The sequence below is a fragment of the Patiria miniata genome, unplaced genomic scaffold, assembly GCF_015706575.1.
Source record: "Patiria miniata isolate m_02_andy unplaced genomic scaffold, ASM1570657v1 HiC_scaffold_7, whole genome shotgun sequence".
NCBI classification, from domain to species: Eukaryota; Metazoa; Echinodermata; class Asteroidea; order Valvatida; family Asterinidae; genus Patiria; species Patiria miniata.
The window spans coordinates 2,428,079-2,448,770 of NW_024037074.1; the positions used below are offsets into that span (position 1 = coordinate 2,428,079).

A 20,692-nucleotide genomic window follows, 5' to 3' on the forward strand; every position below is an offset into this window, starting at 1 on the left:
TGTAAGCAAGCAGGGAATGAAGGCTTTTCTATTTTTATTACTATTTCATTTATTATTGTTCCTACATACTTCAAAGCAAACTATTACTATATCGCATCATATTTATATAAATAATTATGCACATTTGACTTCATTTTTTGTACGGCATTGTACGTTCTGAGCTATACCTATTGGAAAATATTACACATCATTGACTAGAATCGCTTAATTTATTTGTACGAATAAAAACGAATAATAAAAGGTGAGCTTTCACCATGAATAGTGACACCGATAATTATGATAATTATCGAAATACAGGTACATTTAAGATTTTTGATTGAATATATCTAAAAAGTTACAAAATTTGAAAAGCTGAAAGATTCACGACAAAACTACAAGAATGATTACAATTTTTGAGTTAGAAATTTGGTCAAGCCCTCGATTTTATAATTAAACGTTTGTAATTTAAAAAAAAAAGAGATATTACTCAGGCTCAGTGAAGCAAGTGTAATAATTTTAATCAATTTTAAATTGATTCTAGGATGTTTCCAACACGGATTGAATGGAATCACTGGTGCGCTATTAAAAGGGTTCCTTGCAATTCTCCATTTTACGAGCTGGTAAATGTCTCGTCCTTTTGTTCGCCGAACGACTTCGAAAGTGCCAAAGCACAGTTGTTTAATGTCAAGGCTTCGTCTCATTGTTCATCAAACGACTTGGAAATTTACCAAAACGCTTTAACAGTTGTTTTCAAGTCACTGTAATGTTGCAATCGTTGAAACCACAAACAAAAATATAATCTATACGTAATAGTCAAAGTGTAAAGAGTATCGGAAAAGGCTAATATGACTCTTTCATGAATTCAGAAAAATTCTCTTGACTGTTCCATAAACGGGGCTATTTACATTTATAGGTCCTCACAGATTGAAAAAGTAGCAGTTTTGAATCTCCTTCATATACAGCTCACCAGCTTCCTGCCGAGTCGCGTTGTTCAGTTGACACTGCATCTTCCCTGGGCCTATCTCAAGCAGGTTGAAGGAGCCGCATCGGGGATCCGATCGACAGGCCTTACCGCACGCCAGCAAGCCAGTCACCGGTAGCTCCTTCACGATGTGATCGACGAGGCACGCTGAGGCGATACGGCCAGCGGGGTTGGTCTCAAGGCAGAAAAGGGTGGTTTCTTTCTGGATTGGTCGTTCACAGGCTGCGTATCTGAGTTGTGAGCAGGGGAGATCATCCCATTGTCCCTCCCATCTTAACTTCATAATTGCACAGTCTGCATTCCCATGGTTGTTATTCGGCTCTGCACTACCAAACCAGTTTTGGTAGGCGTTGGATTCGCCTCTCAACGGACAGTGCTTCCATGTCCCTTCCACCTCGATGTCGTTACAGCCGATCCACAGATCCCCCTTGGGATTCCGATCAAACCCACTGTGGAAAAACTCCCACAGGAATTGTTGTTCGTCTTGCGAATTAGGAACAGCAAGTTTCGCTCGGGATTGGACACAGGTGCGATTTGCTTGCTGCCAGTCCATGAGTTGGGTTATCAGCAGATAGCAGGATTCATCGTACTGTTGCCAGTTCGGAGGGCAAATTGAAGCCGAAGAAAGGCCACAGATGAAACCCAAAGCGAATAGCAATGCAAAAATATGATTCATTGTCGAGCGTGCATCAAGATTCAAGGAAGTTAAAGAGGCAATTCTTCCTACGAGACACTGGGCATGGATATTGAGATGACTGAGTAATCTGACGAACGAACAGCAAAAGAACACTGGCGAATTTGTGGTAGTTTCACGGCCGTAGAGCTGAAGTAACAAACGGTGCAGAAATTCGCTCCTGTCCTACATGTAAGGTTTTGATTGGCTGACAGTCCTCAATCCATGGTCACGTGCCAACCGTTGCTTGGTGCTCCAGCGTGGTCCATAGGGAACATCATCAAATAAACAGCACCCATGCAATTATATACATCCTGCCGCATTAATATTGCATTATGAATATTTGCGCAAATTGATGACGTGCTTTTATAAAATCATATTTTTTTAAATTCTGGTTTATTATTATTAGAAACAAAATATATTGCACACACACAGCATAAATGCTGATAAATACAATATTTACAAAAAAGCTGAAAGTTCATACATACAACACAACAAGAATAAAAAGATGATTTTAACAGATAACAAACAAGTAAAAGGTTTAACACAAGCCATTTAGATCACCTACACAAACACAATCATATAGATCGAGAGTGGACGACGAATTGTAAAACGTACAGTGAGCGTTGCCTAATGGTAATTATAGATATTGGCCTGTATTAAATTATTTGATTGAATCGGTATTAATGTGCGTTTTTAAGCAAAATAGGCATACGTTGTTTCTAATGGTCTGTTTTCTCTCCTGGATTATGCCTTTTCAGCAATCAAAAACGAGGTAATATCAATTATAAGATGATGAAGATGTTTAGGTTCATCATCAAGTTGATGAAGATGTTTAGGTTCATGCTTAGATGTTTACGTTCATTGCGACTATTATTTACCTGTGCGTGGTATACACATGCTATATAACTAGCTTACATAAAATGCCTATAATTAATATCGCAACTAATAATAATTAGTATCGCAACTAATTATGACACATTTTTACGACCTTATGTTGGGCGATGAGGCTGGTCCCTGGTCACTGTTGCTTTTGGTTTTGTTTTCTAGTTCTTTTGTTAATAAACTCCCGCGCATTTTCTTTTTATCCAAACGATACACATCAACTTGAAACATTAACCTTGTCCCTGTCAAGGTGTTTATTTAATTACGGTGACGTTATTCACACGGCATCAGGTATAAAATTACAAGCTAATTTAGATCCAAAATGGACAAATTTGAAATCCGTAATTTTATAACTCCAGACCAAATTCAACAATCATGTTTATACTTTGCAATGTGAAAGACCATGCACATGCACACCTTGACGATGTAAAAGTGCTTCCTCGCCATTATGGCAACGATTACATAGGGTACGATGTACATGTACTTTCAGATAACTTCATGACTCAGTGCGCAGGTGTCTCGGTGCATTATACCATGTCAGCCTATCGTCACGCCGGCTAGGTACCAAGCGAATTTGCCTTAATATTTTAGTAATCGGCCAATGCTTTTTCTTGCGCACGAAAAAAAAATCTATCTATATTATTCATTCGTTGTTGAGTCCGTAGACTGCAGCACGGCGCCTGATATGAGACAAAATTAAAGTTGATGCACTCTTGAAAGCCATTAACACTTAACAAGGAGACGCGCAGGCAATTATAACTCATTTCCTTGTGAATATTTTAAGAGGAGTTAAATAATAATAGCTCGATTTGCATTTATCGCAGATGAAAAGACTATATATTGATGGAACAATTTGAATACGAAGAATCCTTGTTCTCGTTTTGAGATTCTGGCTTTTGACGTCCCGGTTCGATGTGTAACGGACTCGGCTTTTTGAGATTGTGGTACGTGCAGTAAAATTAATTAAAACAGTAAAATACTGTCTTGTCTTCATTTGAGACTTACGTTGATTGTTACTACAATGCAACTACAATGCATGCTGCAAGTTTAAAACAGCCAGCATTGACAAGAGAAGCTGCTTTTCAAGGTTTTTCCTTGTACAGAACAATTTTTTTTGTTCTGGGGCAATTTGTTTGATAGGTCTTGCCTGACAAAATGCAAAAGAACTTCATTTGTGCCGATGTTGGTTGGGGAAAAAACGTTTGGACCAAATCACGAAAAATGTTCTCGAAAGTAAGTATACCGCCCTCCAGCATTAATATTAGGACGCCCTGAAGGTCGTTCGATTGGATAAATCCAGACATGCTGATTACAAAATGAAAGTATGTGAATGAAAAATATAGAAATCATGCCAATGAGGATTTTGTTTTAGACGCCAAAATAGGCAAACATGTATATTGAAGTATTATCATCATGGTCGCCGCCGTAAATCAGGCAACACATACACTGCTAAAATTGAGGGAAATCTTCCGAAGCATATGGAATTATGATGGGGGACCGAAGTGCCCCGGTATTGAGAAAAGACCAAAAATAACCCGCTCCTCATAGGGTTAACTCTTTAACCCTGGTCACAGCGGTGAAAGGGGTGAAAAGTAACCTGGCTCTGTCCCTGATCAAGAAGTCAAAAGTATTCTTGATCTTTGCACCTTATACTTATACCACGACGCGCACGACGTGCCACGTAATGAAAAAGATTTCCCTCTGATGATCTACTTCCTTTGAAAGAAAATATTGATTTTGAAGCGAATGACAAGAATGTTTCAATGCATTGTTTTAGGACTTGGTGCTTGGGTAGCCTATAAACACCAGCGGTGGTGATCGTCGCTCAATACTTCACGGAGTATTACTCCATAGCGGCTGCCTTCATGACCATGGGATACAGTGTAGGAATCATGATCTTTGGTCCGCTGATGCAGCTGTTACTGGACAAGTAAGGTTGGAGGGGAACGCTGTTGGTAACCGGCGCGATTACTGCTAATAATTGCGTGGCCGGGGCAGTGTACCAGCCATAGCCTGGTGACTTAGGCACGCGAAAGGCGAGATGACTGCAGACCAAGTGAGTCTGTCAATCACGGGATGGATAAGCAAATGACGGCTCCTGCCGAACAAAACTCTACGAATGGTGCGGTAAGGTCCGAAACAACCGATGAACAGAGTTCACTTCGTGTGACTGGTTGTTTGACTGGGGTAGCGAAAGTGTTTCGATTGAACTTGCTTTGGGAAAGCTACTGATTTTCGGTGTTTTGCTTCGCTCAGAGTACCCATCATTTTCTCTCTTGGGTGTTTCATGATATATCTCGTTCCCTGTGCGACAACTTCCGGTGTGTCTCAACAGATGGCGGCCTTTCTCCTCAGCGTGGTTGGAATTTCGCTCGTACCCCCCGCCCTGCAAACAGGACGCTGGGATACTCCGATGAATTCACGCTCTGATTGGTTGGATTTTGCGTGACCAGTGACCTGCGCGTCATCAAGGTCATGACTCCGCAAGGTTTGAAACGGCTGTTAAGACTGATTCATTACTCTTTTATTCCAGTTTAGAGATGTATTTTTCTCGTTGAAAAGCGTAATAATGTAGGAAATTCTGTAAAACTTAACTTTGTTGTAAATTTACAATTCCCGTCACTTGCTCAGGCTCCGTTTCGAATCACGAACGGTCGGATTGCATTATGCGACGCTCAAAAATGTTTTCCACATGGTCCGCAATGAAACAGAAATCACATCCGGTATTGAATGTGCGCATTTCTATAAGAAGTTTTCGGATAGTATTTGCGCATATTGTCTAACTGCGGTTTTGAACAGCTGCAGCCAGATGCTTTATACATAGGTCATAGGCCACTTCCTTCACAAGATTCTGTGAAGCTCATCAGAGTATCCCAGCGTCCTGTTTGCAGGGCGGGGGTATGAGCGAAGGTTGGAATAGGTGGCTTAGTAGGGCGCCCTCTCTGTGGACTCGTCAACCAGAAGGTGCCCTCGGTGATCATTTACAACGCGTCTCTATGCTAGTCTGCGGCTGCGCCGTACTGGGGGTGCAGTTCGGCACATGCGGGCATTTCGTAGTCTCTTCGGCCGTGATTGGATTCGCTATTGGCTGCCAGCGTACCATCGCATCCGTGTTGATGCGGGAATATGTGGGCATGGATAACTTGGGGTCAGCGGTGGGATTGTCTTCAGGTATTGGAGGTGTAGCACACTTAATTAATTGGGCCGATTTGGGCAGGTAAGCAGAAAGTCTAAAAAAATCTCATCCGATAAGCAGTAAATAAAAACAACTATTACTTTAACACAAGTCGATCGGTTCTCGAATCGCGCGTCTCTCGCCTGCTTTCGCGATTATCTTTAAAGAGTAACCTTTGACATCATTATCATGTGAAGGCTGCTATGTTGCATCTAAGATTCAAGTTTGAGTTCCAATTGGACTGCCACTTTTGAAATGGGACACATTTTACCAAACTTTTAATAGCCAAAATACCACATATATTATACTGCATACATACTAGGCCTACATACGTACAGACATAGTGATTGCATAGTCTCTTTCCTGAACAAAGTCCATCAGACGAGACCAAAAAGTAATCTACTGGTAACTTTTGTGTGAACGTAAAATTATGACATAAAATTTGACACCAGGATCACGTTTCCTTTTCATGGAACTTTTCAATTAAGCTACCTTGATTTTTAAAATCAATCTGAGATACTTAATTTAATTCAGTGCTTTCCTTTTACAGGCGCTCTCTATGATGCGACTGTTAGCTACACTATCCCTTTTTACGTCTAAGCGGGGGACTTTTTCGCGGGCTTTTTGACAATGCTATTGACGCCTTTTCTGAAGAAAAGTGAGCCTGGTGTTTAGACGAAGGTAAACACTGAAAGTGTCTAAACAGCGTTTAGACGGTGATTGACGGTTCTTGTGTTTGAAGATAAACGGTCTGTATCATAATACAGAGGCTTGATGAAAACCAGTCTGCTGCCACCAAGTGTCGTAAAATGTCCAACTTCATTCAGCAGCGTCATCCTCTCTTATTCGGTATATAAATAAACAAGAAAATCAAGTGTGAACTATTTGTCTTTGTTATTACTTCATCATGTTGTCTATTTATAGGTTTCCCCGACTATTTTCAAACGTTTGTCATTCGAATCCACCGATCCTAATATTCAAATCCAGCAAACATGGATTTACTGCACTTCCAATGTTTGATTTCGTCTTTTGTCAGACAAATTTAAATTTAGTTCAAACCAATGAAAACAAAGAGCGCACATATTCAACCCTGGGTATTCGATTTCGCCTCGTCTACGCCGAAACGATTTAATCAGATATCAAATTTGTTCAATTATAATTTTGTTAAATTGCGTCATTTTCCATTGTGATATCATAAAGGCATGATGATTGATTCTTGTTTTTTGACATGTCCGGTTTTTTTTACATTTCCCGCTTATTCTTTTCGTTTGTTAATTAATTTTTATTTTGATTTATTATTCTTGGCAATCTTTGCAAATTTGGATAACTGGTCTTATAAAATCATGCGAGAGAATGTGCCGCAATTGCATTGTGTTTGAGGACGCAAGGTAAATGCTTTAGCGCACGCCAGGCTACATGGAATATGCTAAATACGAGTTTTAAAATGATTTATATCAGACCAATTCGATCTCTGAATGCCGTGAATGCTGTCATTCGGAAATATCTGAGACATATTCAATCCGTATTGACGAATGTTCTTGACCAGGTACTTAAACAGGTTGACCAAACTTTGGAATTGAAAGATCAAACTGGTTTTGATAAAAGCGAGTGAAATTCTTCCCGGACGAAATTGAATATTAGAGCTGGTGAATTTGAACGCAAACAAGTTTAAAATAGCAGGGAAACCCTATAATTAAAAAAAAGTATTAGTATATCATGATTATGATTATGCATGACATTTATGCAGAATTTGTTTTAGAGAAAGGCATGGAATTGCTTCTAAGCTATCTTCGGCTTAATTTATTTAAGTACAAAGTAAACTTTCAATACAAGTTTCACCAATAGGCCAAATTCTGTTGATACAGGTACCTGATACATAATTGTTTAATCTATATTTAAAAAGGGAAAAGTGATACAGTTTCAAAGGCTGAAACTTTCAAGACATAAATACAAAAGGGATTAAAATGAACGAAACACAAATTCGGCAAAATGTTAGATTTCGAAGTCTGAAATATGAATTTACACTTAAAATATTAGCCGTAAACAACAACACCAACTAGTTATTGCATTTTGACCTACATAAGCTTCTACAAACACACCCAGTCAAGCAACTGTAATTTTTATATTAATTTTCAAATTGCGTCTAGGATGCCTCCAACACAGATTGCATGGAATCATTGGTGCGGTATTAAGGTGCTCTAACAACAGCGAACGAGCTGGTAAAATGCCAAGGTGCGTCCTTTTGTTTGCCGAACGACTTGGAAGTTAACCAAGACGCTTAAAGCGGTTCTGTTTCTGTTAATCACTTCAACAAAATATTTACAACATTTTGCAGTCTTCGTGTAATGTTTCTATGATGTTCAAAACACGCTGGTTTATAGTAGAAAATCACGTGAACTGAAGGCATGTATAAGCATACTTAAAACAATCGTGTGATGTATAGAAAGTGTTTGCTTTTCAGGGACATTTAAAATTTTCGAATCTTTTTTGAAATAATAGAGAAAGAGAAAATATATAGAGAAAAACAAGTATCAACGTTTTGTTGACATTAAAAATTTAAACATTAAAGTTGCTGCATCCAATTAATGATTCTTAAACGTGTATGACATATCTTCAAACGTTTTTACCTTATACAGTGCAATGTTATATGGGAAAATATTCTGATGACATTAATTGTGAGAACTTTACAATATGTGTTCATGGCATTGTATTCGAAGTCGGGGCTTTCCCCTTCCTGGCGACTCAATTTTTCTTAGAAATGTATTAATAAACGTTGTTGTGTCCAAACATCGGGATAACTCTGCTATTGGGCATTCATCACGAATGAAGAACATTTCCTTTAAAGGTGCTTTACTGGTCCATGCGTACGCGACTGTTAGCACAAAAACATTGGTTTCGAAGACAGGTTCTTAAAGATTGAAAAAGTAGCAGTTTTGAATCTCCTTCATAAACAGCTCACCAGCTTCCTGCCGAGTCGCGTTGTTCAGTTGACACTGCATCTTCCCTGGGTCTATCTCAAGCAGGTTGAAGGAGCCGCATCGGGGATCCGATCGGCAGGCCTTACCGCACGCCAGCACGCCAGTCACCGGTAGCTGCTTCACAATGTGATCGACGAGGCACGCTGAGGCGATACGGCCAGCGGGGTTGGTCTCAAGGCAGAACAGGGTGGTTTCTTTCTGGATTGGTCGTTCACAGGCTGCGTATTTGAGCTTTGAGCAACCGTCGTCGTCCCATTTTCCATTCCCGTATGACATGTAAACACAATCTTGACCACCATTGTCATTAGGCTCAGCGTCATGCCAGTTTTGGTAGGCGTTTGGCTCGTTTCTCAATGGGCAGTACTTCCATGTTCCTACCACCTCGATGTCATTACAGCCGATCCAGAGATTATCCTCTGGATTATGGTCTATGAGGAAAAAGTCCCACAGGAATTTTTGCTCGTCTTGCGAATTAGGAACAGCAAGTTTCGCTCGGGATTGGACACAGGTGCGATTCGCTTGGTGCCAGTCCATGGGTTGGGTTATCAGCAGATAGCAGGATTCATCGTACTGTTGCCAGTTCGGAGGGCAAATTGAAGCCGAATAAAGGCCACAAACGGTTCCCAATGCGAATAACACTGCAAACATATGATTCATTTTTGAGCCTGTATCAAGATTCAGTGAAAGTAAATTGTCAATGCTTCATGAGACACTGAGCAGGGCTACTGACAATTAACTGAGTAATCTGACGAACCAAAGGCAGGAGAACAGACGATTTATTCTGACACTGAAGACATTTAGCTCACCCGCCGTATCTGAAGCAGTAGCAGTGCAAGAATTTACGCACATATTCTACTTGTCATGTCTTGATTGGCTGCTACACGCCACGAATTTATGGATTGATGACGTCATATAACTATGCAGCTCAAACTGTAATGATCGGCGGAATCTGATTAGAGTGCTGCCTTTTATGAGCGACGTAGACTTTTGAGGTTGATATTGTCCTGTTTTCTCCCGTGAATACGTTCTGTCGACGATAAAGAATTAGGTAATATTGATTTGAAATGAACGGCTGCCTTTAATATACGCGCGACTATATTAATCCTTGCGTGGTATAAGCGTATACGGCCACATCCTTAAATAAAGGATCTTGGTATCAATCATCGTGGATCAGTTTCACTTATAACATTGGAGGCTTTTCAATTTGAATTTACATTTTTAATATAGGAAGCCACTTTAACCCTACCAGGACCGGGGGAAAAGAGGGGGGGGGGGGGGGGGTGGGGGCATGTGGCACAATGTTTTCCCCATTAAATTCCTTGCGATAGCCCCGCAACGCTTCGGTGGATCAGCATGACATTTGGTGACTCTTTCAAATTTGTATCGACGGTCAATATGGAACTAATCGTCGGTCGCACCACAAACTGGCGTATCTCGATTTTTTGCCAAATTGAGTTTTTTGTTATTAACGTTATTATTTCATTAAAGTGCTCATTCTCAGAAAGTTTTATTCCGATTGGAGATCTAATTAACTAAGAACGCTAACTACACTGTGCGGCGTATCTCTAAAAAATGAAAAATGCTGCACCACGAAGTGGCGTATCCCGATACGCCACTTTACACGCTAATTCCCATAGTGCTATGACGTCACAAAGGAGCGTCGACATGAAAAATTGGAATTTAGCGTTTCTCGAACCGACGTATCTGGCACACGGCCACTATTACGCAGGTTGTATGACATACGATAAACATGATACAAATCAGTTTCACGAAGTGACGAATAACTTTGGAACTGAATTTCTCAAAATCTAAGCTACTCAGATGCACACGGATTGCATACAATACAGTTCAATCTATAATTTAATAGCAAAAACGAAACAGCTTGAATTCTTACACAGGGAGTATATGGAATGAGCCTACAAAATAATGACCAACTTTAAATCGGTTTTTCTCGAAACATAAAAAACATGCGATACGTCGGTTCGTGGTGCAACCGACGCAATGTTTGTGGATGTCCGTTGAGTGCACGGCAACAGATTTTAAAATATGGGTAATCTTACATTTCGATCTTTTTTTTTTTTTTTTAAATATAAACAACAAGTCAAAAACATGCTTCCTTTGCCCAAAACCTATGATTACTGAAAGGTTCACTGTAACTTGGCAAACTACAATGTATATGCTGGGAATGCAATACGTCGCACGTTGGCGCGTAAAAGTAACCACTTTGAATTTCAAATATTTCTCTTGCCAAAATTATAGGTTCTTTGTTTCAGGTATTTATAACAGTACCATAAGTACATTAAATGTGCCGGTTTTGATTGAAAATTGAAGTGTTTGAAATATCTCGAAAAATTAACATTTTGTCCCCAAAGTAGGTATAGTGCCATATTTATATGAGAAATGTTAATTGATTTCAATTGATGCTAATTTTAACCTTAAGGATGTTTGAACAAAATTTAAAAGTATTTCAATTAAAAATGTAGAAGTTATGCCAAAATACTCTTAATTTTTAAAAGCATGGGGCAGAATGTAGTAAAGCGCCCTCTTCTGGTCGCCGCAGCACTACCAAATGACGTGATTATTGTTGTTTAGCGGTAAACAACATTACTGCCAAATTTCTATGAAAATCGCCAAATCGATGTGTGTTCACACAAATGTGACTGTCTAGGACAGCAATGATAACAAGGGATAACACAACATCACAGACGCCGATCCACTATTCTTGTACTTTCTGTTTCTGCATATGAGCGCAGTGTTATTCCATAAACATAATTACGGATGAGAAACCAGCCTGCTGCCACCAAGTGTCGTAAAATGTCCAACCTCGTTCGGCAGCATAATCCTGTATTGTGCTGTGAAACAGCAACATAACCAAGTGTAAACTATTTTTTCCCTATTTTTTTAGTTTATTCATATTGATGACTATGAAGATTTTGTCTTGCAGTGAGGCATCATAGTTTTCTGAGCTACCTGCTGGAAATTAGAAGCCAACATGGATTAGTATTACGTTAATTTTTTTTTATACTAACACAAGGCGAAATGAAATCGATGTTCTATAATATCATTACAATTGACTAGTATTTTCTATAATACTTGTACATGTACTTAATAATAAAATCAATCAATTACATTTATAACTTGAAAAGCATAAACAAATTAAAGGCTCAACAATTCTAGACAGAACTAGAGAGGGGAGCAGAATAAAATAATAAAACATGGGGCTTATGTATTCTGTTTAAAATCTGTCATTTGAATTTACACTAAGTATATAAGAATATTAAATTTAAGCAACACAATATTGTGTGTTGATCGAATACGGCTTACATTACCTTGGACGTTCAGGCTTTGAGCAACAACGGTAATCTTTTCTTAATTAATTTTAAAATTACGTCAAGGGTGCTTCCAACTTAGATTGAATGGAATCACTGGTGTGCTACTAAAGTGTTCCTTGCAATTCTCCAACCGAAGCAACAAGTTGGTAAAATGTCAAGGTGCGTTCTTTTGTTCACCGAACGACTTAGCTTGAACAGTTTTGTGTTGATGGCGCTGTGGTTTTTGTTTTATCCAGTATAGGCCTTTTTTGTTTGTAAACATTGGCGCCATTTTGTATGGGCTGCATAAGCGCATAAATTGAAGCCGAGGTTGGCAACATATTTTTCCAAAAAAGTCCTCGTAACGCCATCAACACATAGTAAAAAATGCATAATGTGGGAATTATTTTGTAGATTTGTTGAAAATGTTGTATTTTCAAGTATCAAATAAAATTTTTGTGATCTGTAATAACTCTTTTTAATTTTTGCAGTGTTGGACCTTCCATAGTTTTGCAGGCCGTGGTTGGCAAAAATGCAGTTTGCTTACCAAGTGCAGAAAGGTCTATATTAACACCGCATCAATGTATAAGTAATAGTCAACGCACGGATCCCGGAGGGGGGGGGGGGGGGAGGGTCAGCCCCCCGTCTCTGTCATTTTGTTTTACACAGAGATGCACAAAAAAAATGCTTAACCCCTGCTGTGACACCCCAAAACATTATACTAGTATTAATAAACGCCTGTGCACAAAATACGGACAGAGCCTGCTGGTTACCGTGGTATTTGTACATACCCTGTAATTTAGTGTAATAATAATTGTCAGATTTGAACAGCGCCCCCATTCAAAGTATGGTACGATCCCCCTCCCGCACCTCCACCTCATTGATTTTGCGGCGCCAAATGTCCTGCAAAAAAGGTCAACATTTCAGCCTTGATTTGCTGATGACCCCCCCCGCAAAAAATCCTGGATCCGCCCCTAGTGTAAGTATTATAATGAATTTCGAGTACAAGCCTCGCTTATTAACTACGGTAGGTAGTCCATAATTGTGTCCCGACGTTATGGTTGAGACAGGTTCTTAAATATTGAAATAGTAGCAGTTTTGAATCTCCTTCATATATAGCTCACCAGCCTCCTGCCGAGTCGCGTTGTTCAGTTGACACTGCATCTTCTCTGGGCCTATCTCAAGCAGGTTGAAGGAACCACATCGAGGATCCGATCGGCAGGCCTTACTGCACGCCAGCACGCCAGTCACCGGTAGCTCCTTCGCGATGTGATCGACGAGGCACAGTGAGGCGATACGGCCAGCGGGGTTGGTCTCAAGGCAGAACAGGGTGGTTTCTTTCTGGATTGGTCGTTCACAGGCTGCGTATTTGCGATTTGAGCAAGGGTGGTCGTCCCATTTTCCATCCGTGATTGTCTTCATATGACCACAATCAGCATAACGAACATCCCCTTTGTCATTAGGCTCACGGTTATCCCAGTTTTGGTAGGCGTTTGCTCCATCTCTCAACGGACAGTACTTCCATGTCCCTTCCACCTCGATGTCGTTACAGCCGATCCACAGATCTCCCGTGGGATTCTGATCAAATGCACTGAGGAAAAACTCCCACAGGAATTCTTGTTCGTCTTGCGAATTAGGAACAGCAAGTTTCGCTCGAGATTCGGCACAGGTGCGATTCGCTTGATACCAGTCCATGGGTTGGGTTATCAGCAGATAGCAGGATTCATCGTACTGTTGCCAGTTCGGATGGCAAATTGAAGCCGAAGAAAGGCCGCAGGCGAAACCCAAAGTGAATAACAGTTCAAAAATGTGTTTCATTGTGCATCGAGCATGTATCATCAAGATTTAAGGAGAGTCGATGCTTTGTATGAGACACTGAGCAGGAATATTGACAACTGAGTCATCTGAAGATCGAACAGCAAAATAACACACGATTTCTGCTGACACTAAAGAAATTATGGCTCACCCGCCGTATCTAAAGTAGGGCCTAAGGATAGCAGTGCAGGAATTTACGCAGAGATCCTACTTGTCAGGTTTTGATTGGCTTACACATGCCATGAATAAGTATTATTGATGACGTCATATAATTATGCAGCTCAAACTGAAATGATTAGCGGAATCTGATTAGAGCGCTGCCTTTAATGAGCGACGTAGACCTTCGCTGCTGATACTGTACTGTTTTCTCCCGTGAATACATCCAGACGGCGATAAAGAATTAGGAAGTATTGATTTGAAATGAACGTCTGCCTAATAATCGCAACAATATTTACCCGTGCGTGGTATAGGTATGATACAGCCACATCCTTCAATAAACAAGTTTCCCTTAAAACATTGGAGTCTTTTTCAGTTTAAATTTACATTTTTAACCTAGAAATTTTTAACCAGGACCGGGCAAGGGGGGGGGGGGACTGGGGCACAATGCTACCCCAGGAAATATCTTCCGATAGCCCCGCAACGCTTCCGTCGATCAGCATGAAATTTGGTGACTCTTTCAAATTTGTATCGACGGTCAATATGGAACCAATTTTTGTTGGATGTCCATTGTGTCAACGGCAACAGATTAAAAAACATTGGTAATCTTACATTTCGATCATTTTAAAAAAAATAATATAAATAACAAGTCGAAAACATGCTTCCTTTGCTCAAAACCTATGATTTCTGAAAGGTTCACTGTAACTTGGCAAACTTCAATGTATGCTGGGAATGCAATACGTCGCACTTTGGCGCGTAAAAGTAACCACATTGAATTTTAAATACTTCTCTTGCAAAAATTATAGGTTCTTTGTTTCAGGTATTTATAACAGTACCATAAGTACATCTAATGTGCCGGTTTTGATTGAAAATTGAAGTGTTTGAAATATCTCGAAAAATTTAGATTTTGTCCCCAAAGTAGGTATAGTGCCATATTTAAATGAGAAATGTTAATTGATTTCAATTGATGAATTTTAACCTTAAGGATGTTAGAACAAAATTAAAAAGTATTTTAATTAAAAATGTAAAAGTTATGCCAAAATACTCTTAATTTTGTTTTTAATGCGGTAGAATGTAGTAAAGCGCCCTCTTCTAGTCGCTGCAGCACTGCCAAATGACGTGATTATTGTTGTTAAAAGCGGTAAACAACATTACTGCCAAATTTCTATGAAAATCGCCATATCACTTGGAAAATTAGAATTGGAGTCTTGATAGGATAAAGATATTCTGTTCTATTTTACATCTAAGGGAGGGGCTGGCTTTTTTGCACCAGTTCTGCTGAAAATAACTGAAAACAGTGTCCACACAAAGGTGAACACTGCAAATGTCTAGGACAGCAATGATAATAAGGGATAACACATCATCACAGACGCCGATGCACTATTCTTGTACTTTCTGTTTCTGCATAATTATAAGCACAGTGTTTTCCATAAACATAATTAAGGATGCGAAACCAGCCTGATGCCACCAAGTGTCGTGAAATGTCCAAGTTCGTTCGGCAGCATAATCCTGTGTTGTGCTGTAAAACAGCAAGATAACCAAGTGTAAACTATTTTTTCTATATTCTAAGTTTATTCATATCAATTTATGCAGCTTTTGCTTTGAAGAAAGAAATCATACATGGTTTCTGAGCTACCTGCTGGAAATTAGAGGCCAACATGGATTAGTGTTACGTTAATTTATTAACACAAACACATGGCGAAATGAAAATGATGGCCTATAATATCATTTCAATTGACTAGTAATTTTTTGTACTACTTAAAATAAATGTAATCGATCAATTAAATTTGTAACGTGAAAAACATGAAAGATTTTAAAGGCTCAAAAATTCAACACAAGACTACAAAAGTGACCAGAATAAGATAATAAAACGTTCAGCTTACGTATTTGGTTTAAAACCTGTAATTTAAATTTACACTAAGTATATAAGAATATTAACTTTAAGCGACACACTATTGTGTATTGATCGAATACGGCTTACATGACCTTGGGCGTTCAGGCTTTGAGCAACAACGGTAATCTTTTCTTAATTAATTGGTGCGATATTAAAGCATTCCTTGCAATTCTGAAAGCGAAGCAACAAGCTGGTAAGATGTCAAGGTGCGTCCTTTTGTTCCCCGAACGACTTAGCTTAAACGGCTCTGTGTTGATGGCGGTGTAGCGTAACCAATAATACTCAACGTAGGAATAAAGTTAACTGTGTCAAGAGAATTTAGGCTTATACTCCTTTAAAAATTGGAGGAACAATTTCCTTTATTTCTGTTGAATATCAGCCGATCAGGCTACCCACTCCATACCCCGTTAATAAGCGAGGTAATGTACGTCATAATGCCACGTTACAAGCGTGCAGGAATTAAGGCGTGGACGGGATTTCGTCATCCGATGAGAACAAAATCGATTCATTTGCCCACAAGTTTTCATCGGTTGCTATGTGTTACCATTCAGCACTCCAGTCTCAAGAACGATCAGGTTTCAAGAACGTAGGTGTGGGAGCTAGCATGGGCGTCGTAAAGGGGGGGGGGGGGGGGGGGCAAGGGGCGCTCCCCCCCCCCCCCCCCGGCCATGGAAAAGCAAAAGAAAAATTTAAAAAAGAGGCGCGAAGTCAAATTGCTGTTAATTTAATGGGTTGGGGGAGGGGTAAAATGTTAAATTGTCCCTGCCCACCCTCGACATAATAAATCGAGAATATGCAGGAAAAGTACAGGGATTTCGGGATTTTTGTCTTTGTCTGGAAAAATCCTGGCGACGCCCATTGGAGCTAGATTAGACAATGCAAGCAATCTCAGATGTCCACACCCGCCTATAATGTTAACACGTGATTCGATTGTCAGGCTAATAAGCGAGGCCCGTAAATGCCAATGAGCCTTTTTTTTATTAGAATAATTTTAACTCTACAATTTTGAGCAGGATACTATATTAAAAGTATTCCAAGACTGACTTTTCCCATTACATAAAATACACAAAAAAAGGAATTCCTTAGACACGATTCGAACCGCGTACCGGTCCCTCATAACGGACCCTGTTCATTTTTGCTTTTCTCTTCCCATTCTGGTGACGTACTGCTTGTCCTATTGTTGGTATTATAACGAATTTTGACTACAAGCCCCGCTTATTTACGGTAGGTAGACGGATCGAGCGTCCATAATTATGTAGGCCTACCGCCGTTATGGTTGAGACAGGTTCTTAAAGATTGAAAAAGTAGCAGTTTTGAATCTCCTTCATATACAGCTCACCAGCTTCCTGTCGAGTCGCGTTGTTCAGTTGACACTGCATATTCCCTGGGCCTATCTCAAGCAGGTTGAAGGAGCCGCATCGGGGATCCGATCGGCAGGCCTTACCGCACGCCAGCACGCCAGTCACCGGTAGCTCCTTCACGATGTGATCGACGAGGCACGCTGAGGCGATACGGCCAGCGGGGTTGGTCTCAAGGCAGAACAGGGTGGTTTCTTTCTGGATTGGTCGTTCACAGGCTGCGTATTTGAGCTGTGAGCAGGGCATATCGTCCCATTGTCCCTCCCATCCTAATTTCATAATTGCACAGTCTGCATTCCCGTCGGTAGGGTTGTTATTCGGCTCTGCACTACCGAACCAGTTTTGGTAGGCGTTGGCCTCGCCTCTCAACGGACAGTGCTTCCATTTTCCCTCCTCCTCGATGTCATTACAGCCGATCCACAGATCCTCCGTGGGATTCTGATCAAACCCACTCAGGAAAAACTTTAACAGGAATTCTTGTTCGTCTTGCGAATTAGGAACAGCAAGTTTCGCTCGGGATTGGACACAGGTGCGATTTGCTTGCTGCCAGTCCATGGGTTGGGTTATCAGGAGATAGCAGGATTCATCGTACTGTTGCCAGTTCGGAGGGCAAATTGAAGCCGAAGAAAGGTCACAGACGGAACCCAAAGCGAATAACACTACACAAATATGATTCATTGTCGAGCGTGTATTAAGATTCAAGGAAATTAAAAAGGTGAATGCTTCAAACGAGACACTGAGCAGGGAAATTGAGATGACTGAGTAATCTGACGACACTGGCGAATTTGTGGCTATTTCACCAGCCGTATACCTGAAGTAACAAACGGAGCAGGAATTGGCGTGCGAGTGCTACCTGTAAGGTCTTGATTGGCTGATAGCCCTCAATCAATGGTCACGTGCCAACCGTTACTTGCAGGCAGTGAGCGCTGCCTCACGGTAATCACAGTTATTGGCCTGTATTAAATTAATGGACTGAATCAAGGTTTTCGTGTCTTATTTTAATCGAAGTAGGCACACGTTGTTTACACTGGCCTGTTTTCTCTCGTGAAAAATTGCTTCTTCTGTAATCAACATCGAGACAATATCGAGTTCTTGAAGATGTTTATTTTTAATATGTGCACGACTGTTATTTACCTGCGTGTGGTATAGGCATGCCTGTGAATCATCGAAGCTAATTATAAGTTCCTCAGTTGTTTTCATAGAAAAACACTGAATACTGTCCAATTAGCCATTGTTTTCTTAATTGCGTCTGGACCATGCATGGTTGATCAAAAATAATAATTCGCAATAAATTTAAACCTCGGAATACATGCTTTTATTTTGGATTGCTTTGGCTAATATAATACGCAAAAAGATGCATCGGAATTATTGTCGGACAACAATTATAATATGAAATTTATAAAATATTATTGCAATTTAAAAATAAAATATGTACTTCTTGGGATGAAACTCGAAAATAGAACAGGGAGAAAAATTTCAAGTATTTGTAAAAGCCAAATTCTTTTTTTTAGAAATTCAAGGCTTACATCAACATAAAATTATGATCCAATCGACCCCTTTAAAGACATTGAAGAATGCCCACCAACTTGAAATGACTTGTGGAGGATTCGAACCACCCCCCCCCCCCCCCACTCTTTGAGTTCCTGACCGGTTCTTCGCTGCACGACTGATGTGTCGTGGGTCAGCATGAGCCTGTCCCCGATAGGGCGCGCGTTCTGACGCAAAAGACCCAGGAACATTTCCCGCCTCTCCAGGAATCTCTCTCAAAAAATGCCTCATGTGGGAAAGAAAATCCAGGATGAATGCACCCTCTGTCGATGAACGGGTTCGCTCGTACCCACAGCCCTGCAAACAGGGCGCTGGGATACGCTGATGAGCTTCACAGAATTTTCTGAAAAAAGTGACCTAAGACCTAATAAAGCATCTGGCTGCAGCTGTTCAAGACCGCAGTTAGCCAACGTGGGCAAAAGCTATCCGAAAATGTTCTCAAAAATGCACACATTGCATACCGGATGTGCTTTCTTTTTCATTGCGGACTATGTGGACAAATTTTGAGCGTCGCAATCATTGACCCTTCGTGCATTCGAAATGGAGCCTGAGCAAGTGACGGGAATTGCAAATTTACAGCACAGATAAGTTTTACAGATTTCCACGCATAACGCTTGTTTTCAACGAAAACAAAGTATTCATGAATTGGAATTAAAAAAAGTAACGAATCAGGCTCAACAACCTTGCAGAGGTCATGGCCGTGATGACTTGCAGGTCATAGGTCATGCAAAATCCATCTAATCAGAGCGCGAATTCATCAGCGTATCCCAGCATCCTGTTTGCAGGGCGGGGGTACGAGCGAATTTTAAGGGCCGCATAATAGGAGGGCGCTGTTGGTTTTGATAAAATAATACTTCGGTAAACGCAAAACAGCTTACCCGAACCAAACAGCGCCCTCTTGGTGTGTCGACTATATCTCAAAAGGCCAATGCTCCACCACATTTTCAGATTTGGCCTCCATTAAAACACATGTTTTCTTATGTGAGTTTATACTGATTTGACAATAACTGTTTGAGAAAATGGAATTTAAATGGATTTACGATTGCTGATATATTTTATTTTTACTACACAGGGCTAACAGTGGGTAGTGATTCTGGCTGTTTCCTCTTCATGACGTCTGCTTTTGCACAAAAAGTTGATCATTTTTGTGTGTGAAATATTTATGAAATTGCAGCTTAACATGATAACTTGAAGATATTAATTATTCTCTCTTTCCCTCAGGAGCGCCCTCTACGATGCCACTGTAAGGTACTCAATCCCTTGTTATACGTCTTTGCGGGAATCTTTTATCGCGGGTTTTTCGGGAATGCTTTTGACGCCTTCTCTTTAGAAAACTCAGCCTGTTGTCCACGCCAAGGTTGACACTGAAATAGTCTAAAAATGGCACTAATTTTTGAGAAACTCATTCAGATGACGATGCAATGTTCTTGTATCTGAGCATGCGTGATCTTTATACATTTTCATGATTGAGGGTAAGAATCTAGTCTGCTGCCACCAAGTGTCATAAAATGCCTAAGTTCGATCGGCAGCATCCTCCTCCATTAGGCCAAATGACTTGGCTACGGCTCGCAATTACACACAAGTCTATGGGAAGTGGCTGCACCCGCTTCCTATAGACCTGTGTGTAATTTCAAGCCGTAGCCAAGTTCGCACCGGGCCATGTTTTGTAAACCAGTTAGATAATCATATCAAGTGTAACCTTTTTTTCTATTTTATTACCTCATTATTGTTTCTATTTATTATTTTTTACTACACTGTATATTAGTTCAGAGTGAAGTAATACTATATCATACCATACCGTGCAAGACATAAACAAATATTCACTTTCCAAGTGAAGACTTTTTTGAAACAAATATTCACTTTTTTTTCAGTCAATGTGGGCTTTATGACGCCTAACCCACAGATTCTGCTTAATTTGGAGAGATAACTGAGTAACTT

At 40.2% G+C, this 20,692-nt stretch overlaps 1 protein-coding gene and 1 pseudogene across 1 annotated transcript; one reads left to right on the plus strand and one right to left on the minus strand.

Moving 5' to 3' along the window:
- The first annotated feature begins 2,841 nt into the window (after positions 1-2,841).
- On the plus strand, positions 2,842-6,396 carry LOC119718817 (annotated as a pseudogene).
- Positions 6,397-7,700: 1,304 nt separating this feature from the next.
- On the minus strand, positions 7,701-13,678 carry LOC119718819. The gene is made up of 2 exons (XM_038188239.1): positions 13,108-13,678; positions 7,701-9,337 (listed from the first exon to the last, which is right to left on the minus strand). Exons 1-2 carry the CDS (start codon positions 13,676-13,678, stop codon positions 8,604-8,606), a joined length of 1,305 nt encoding a protein of 434 aa, XP_038044167.1. The 3' UTR covers positions 7,701-8,603.
- Between the last annotated feature and the right edge of the window lie 7,014 nt (positions 13,679-20,692).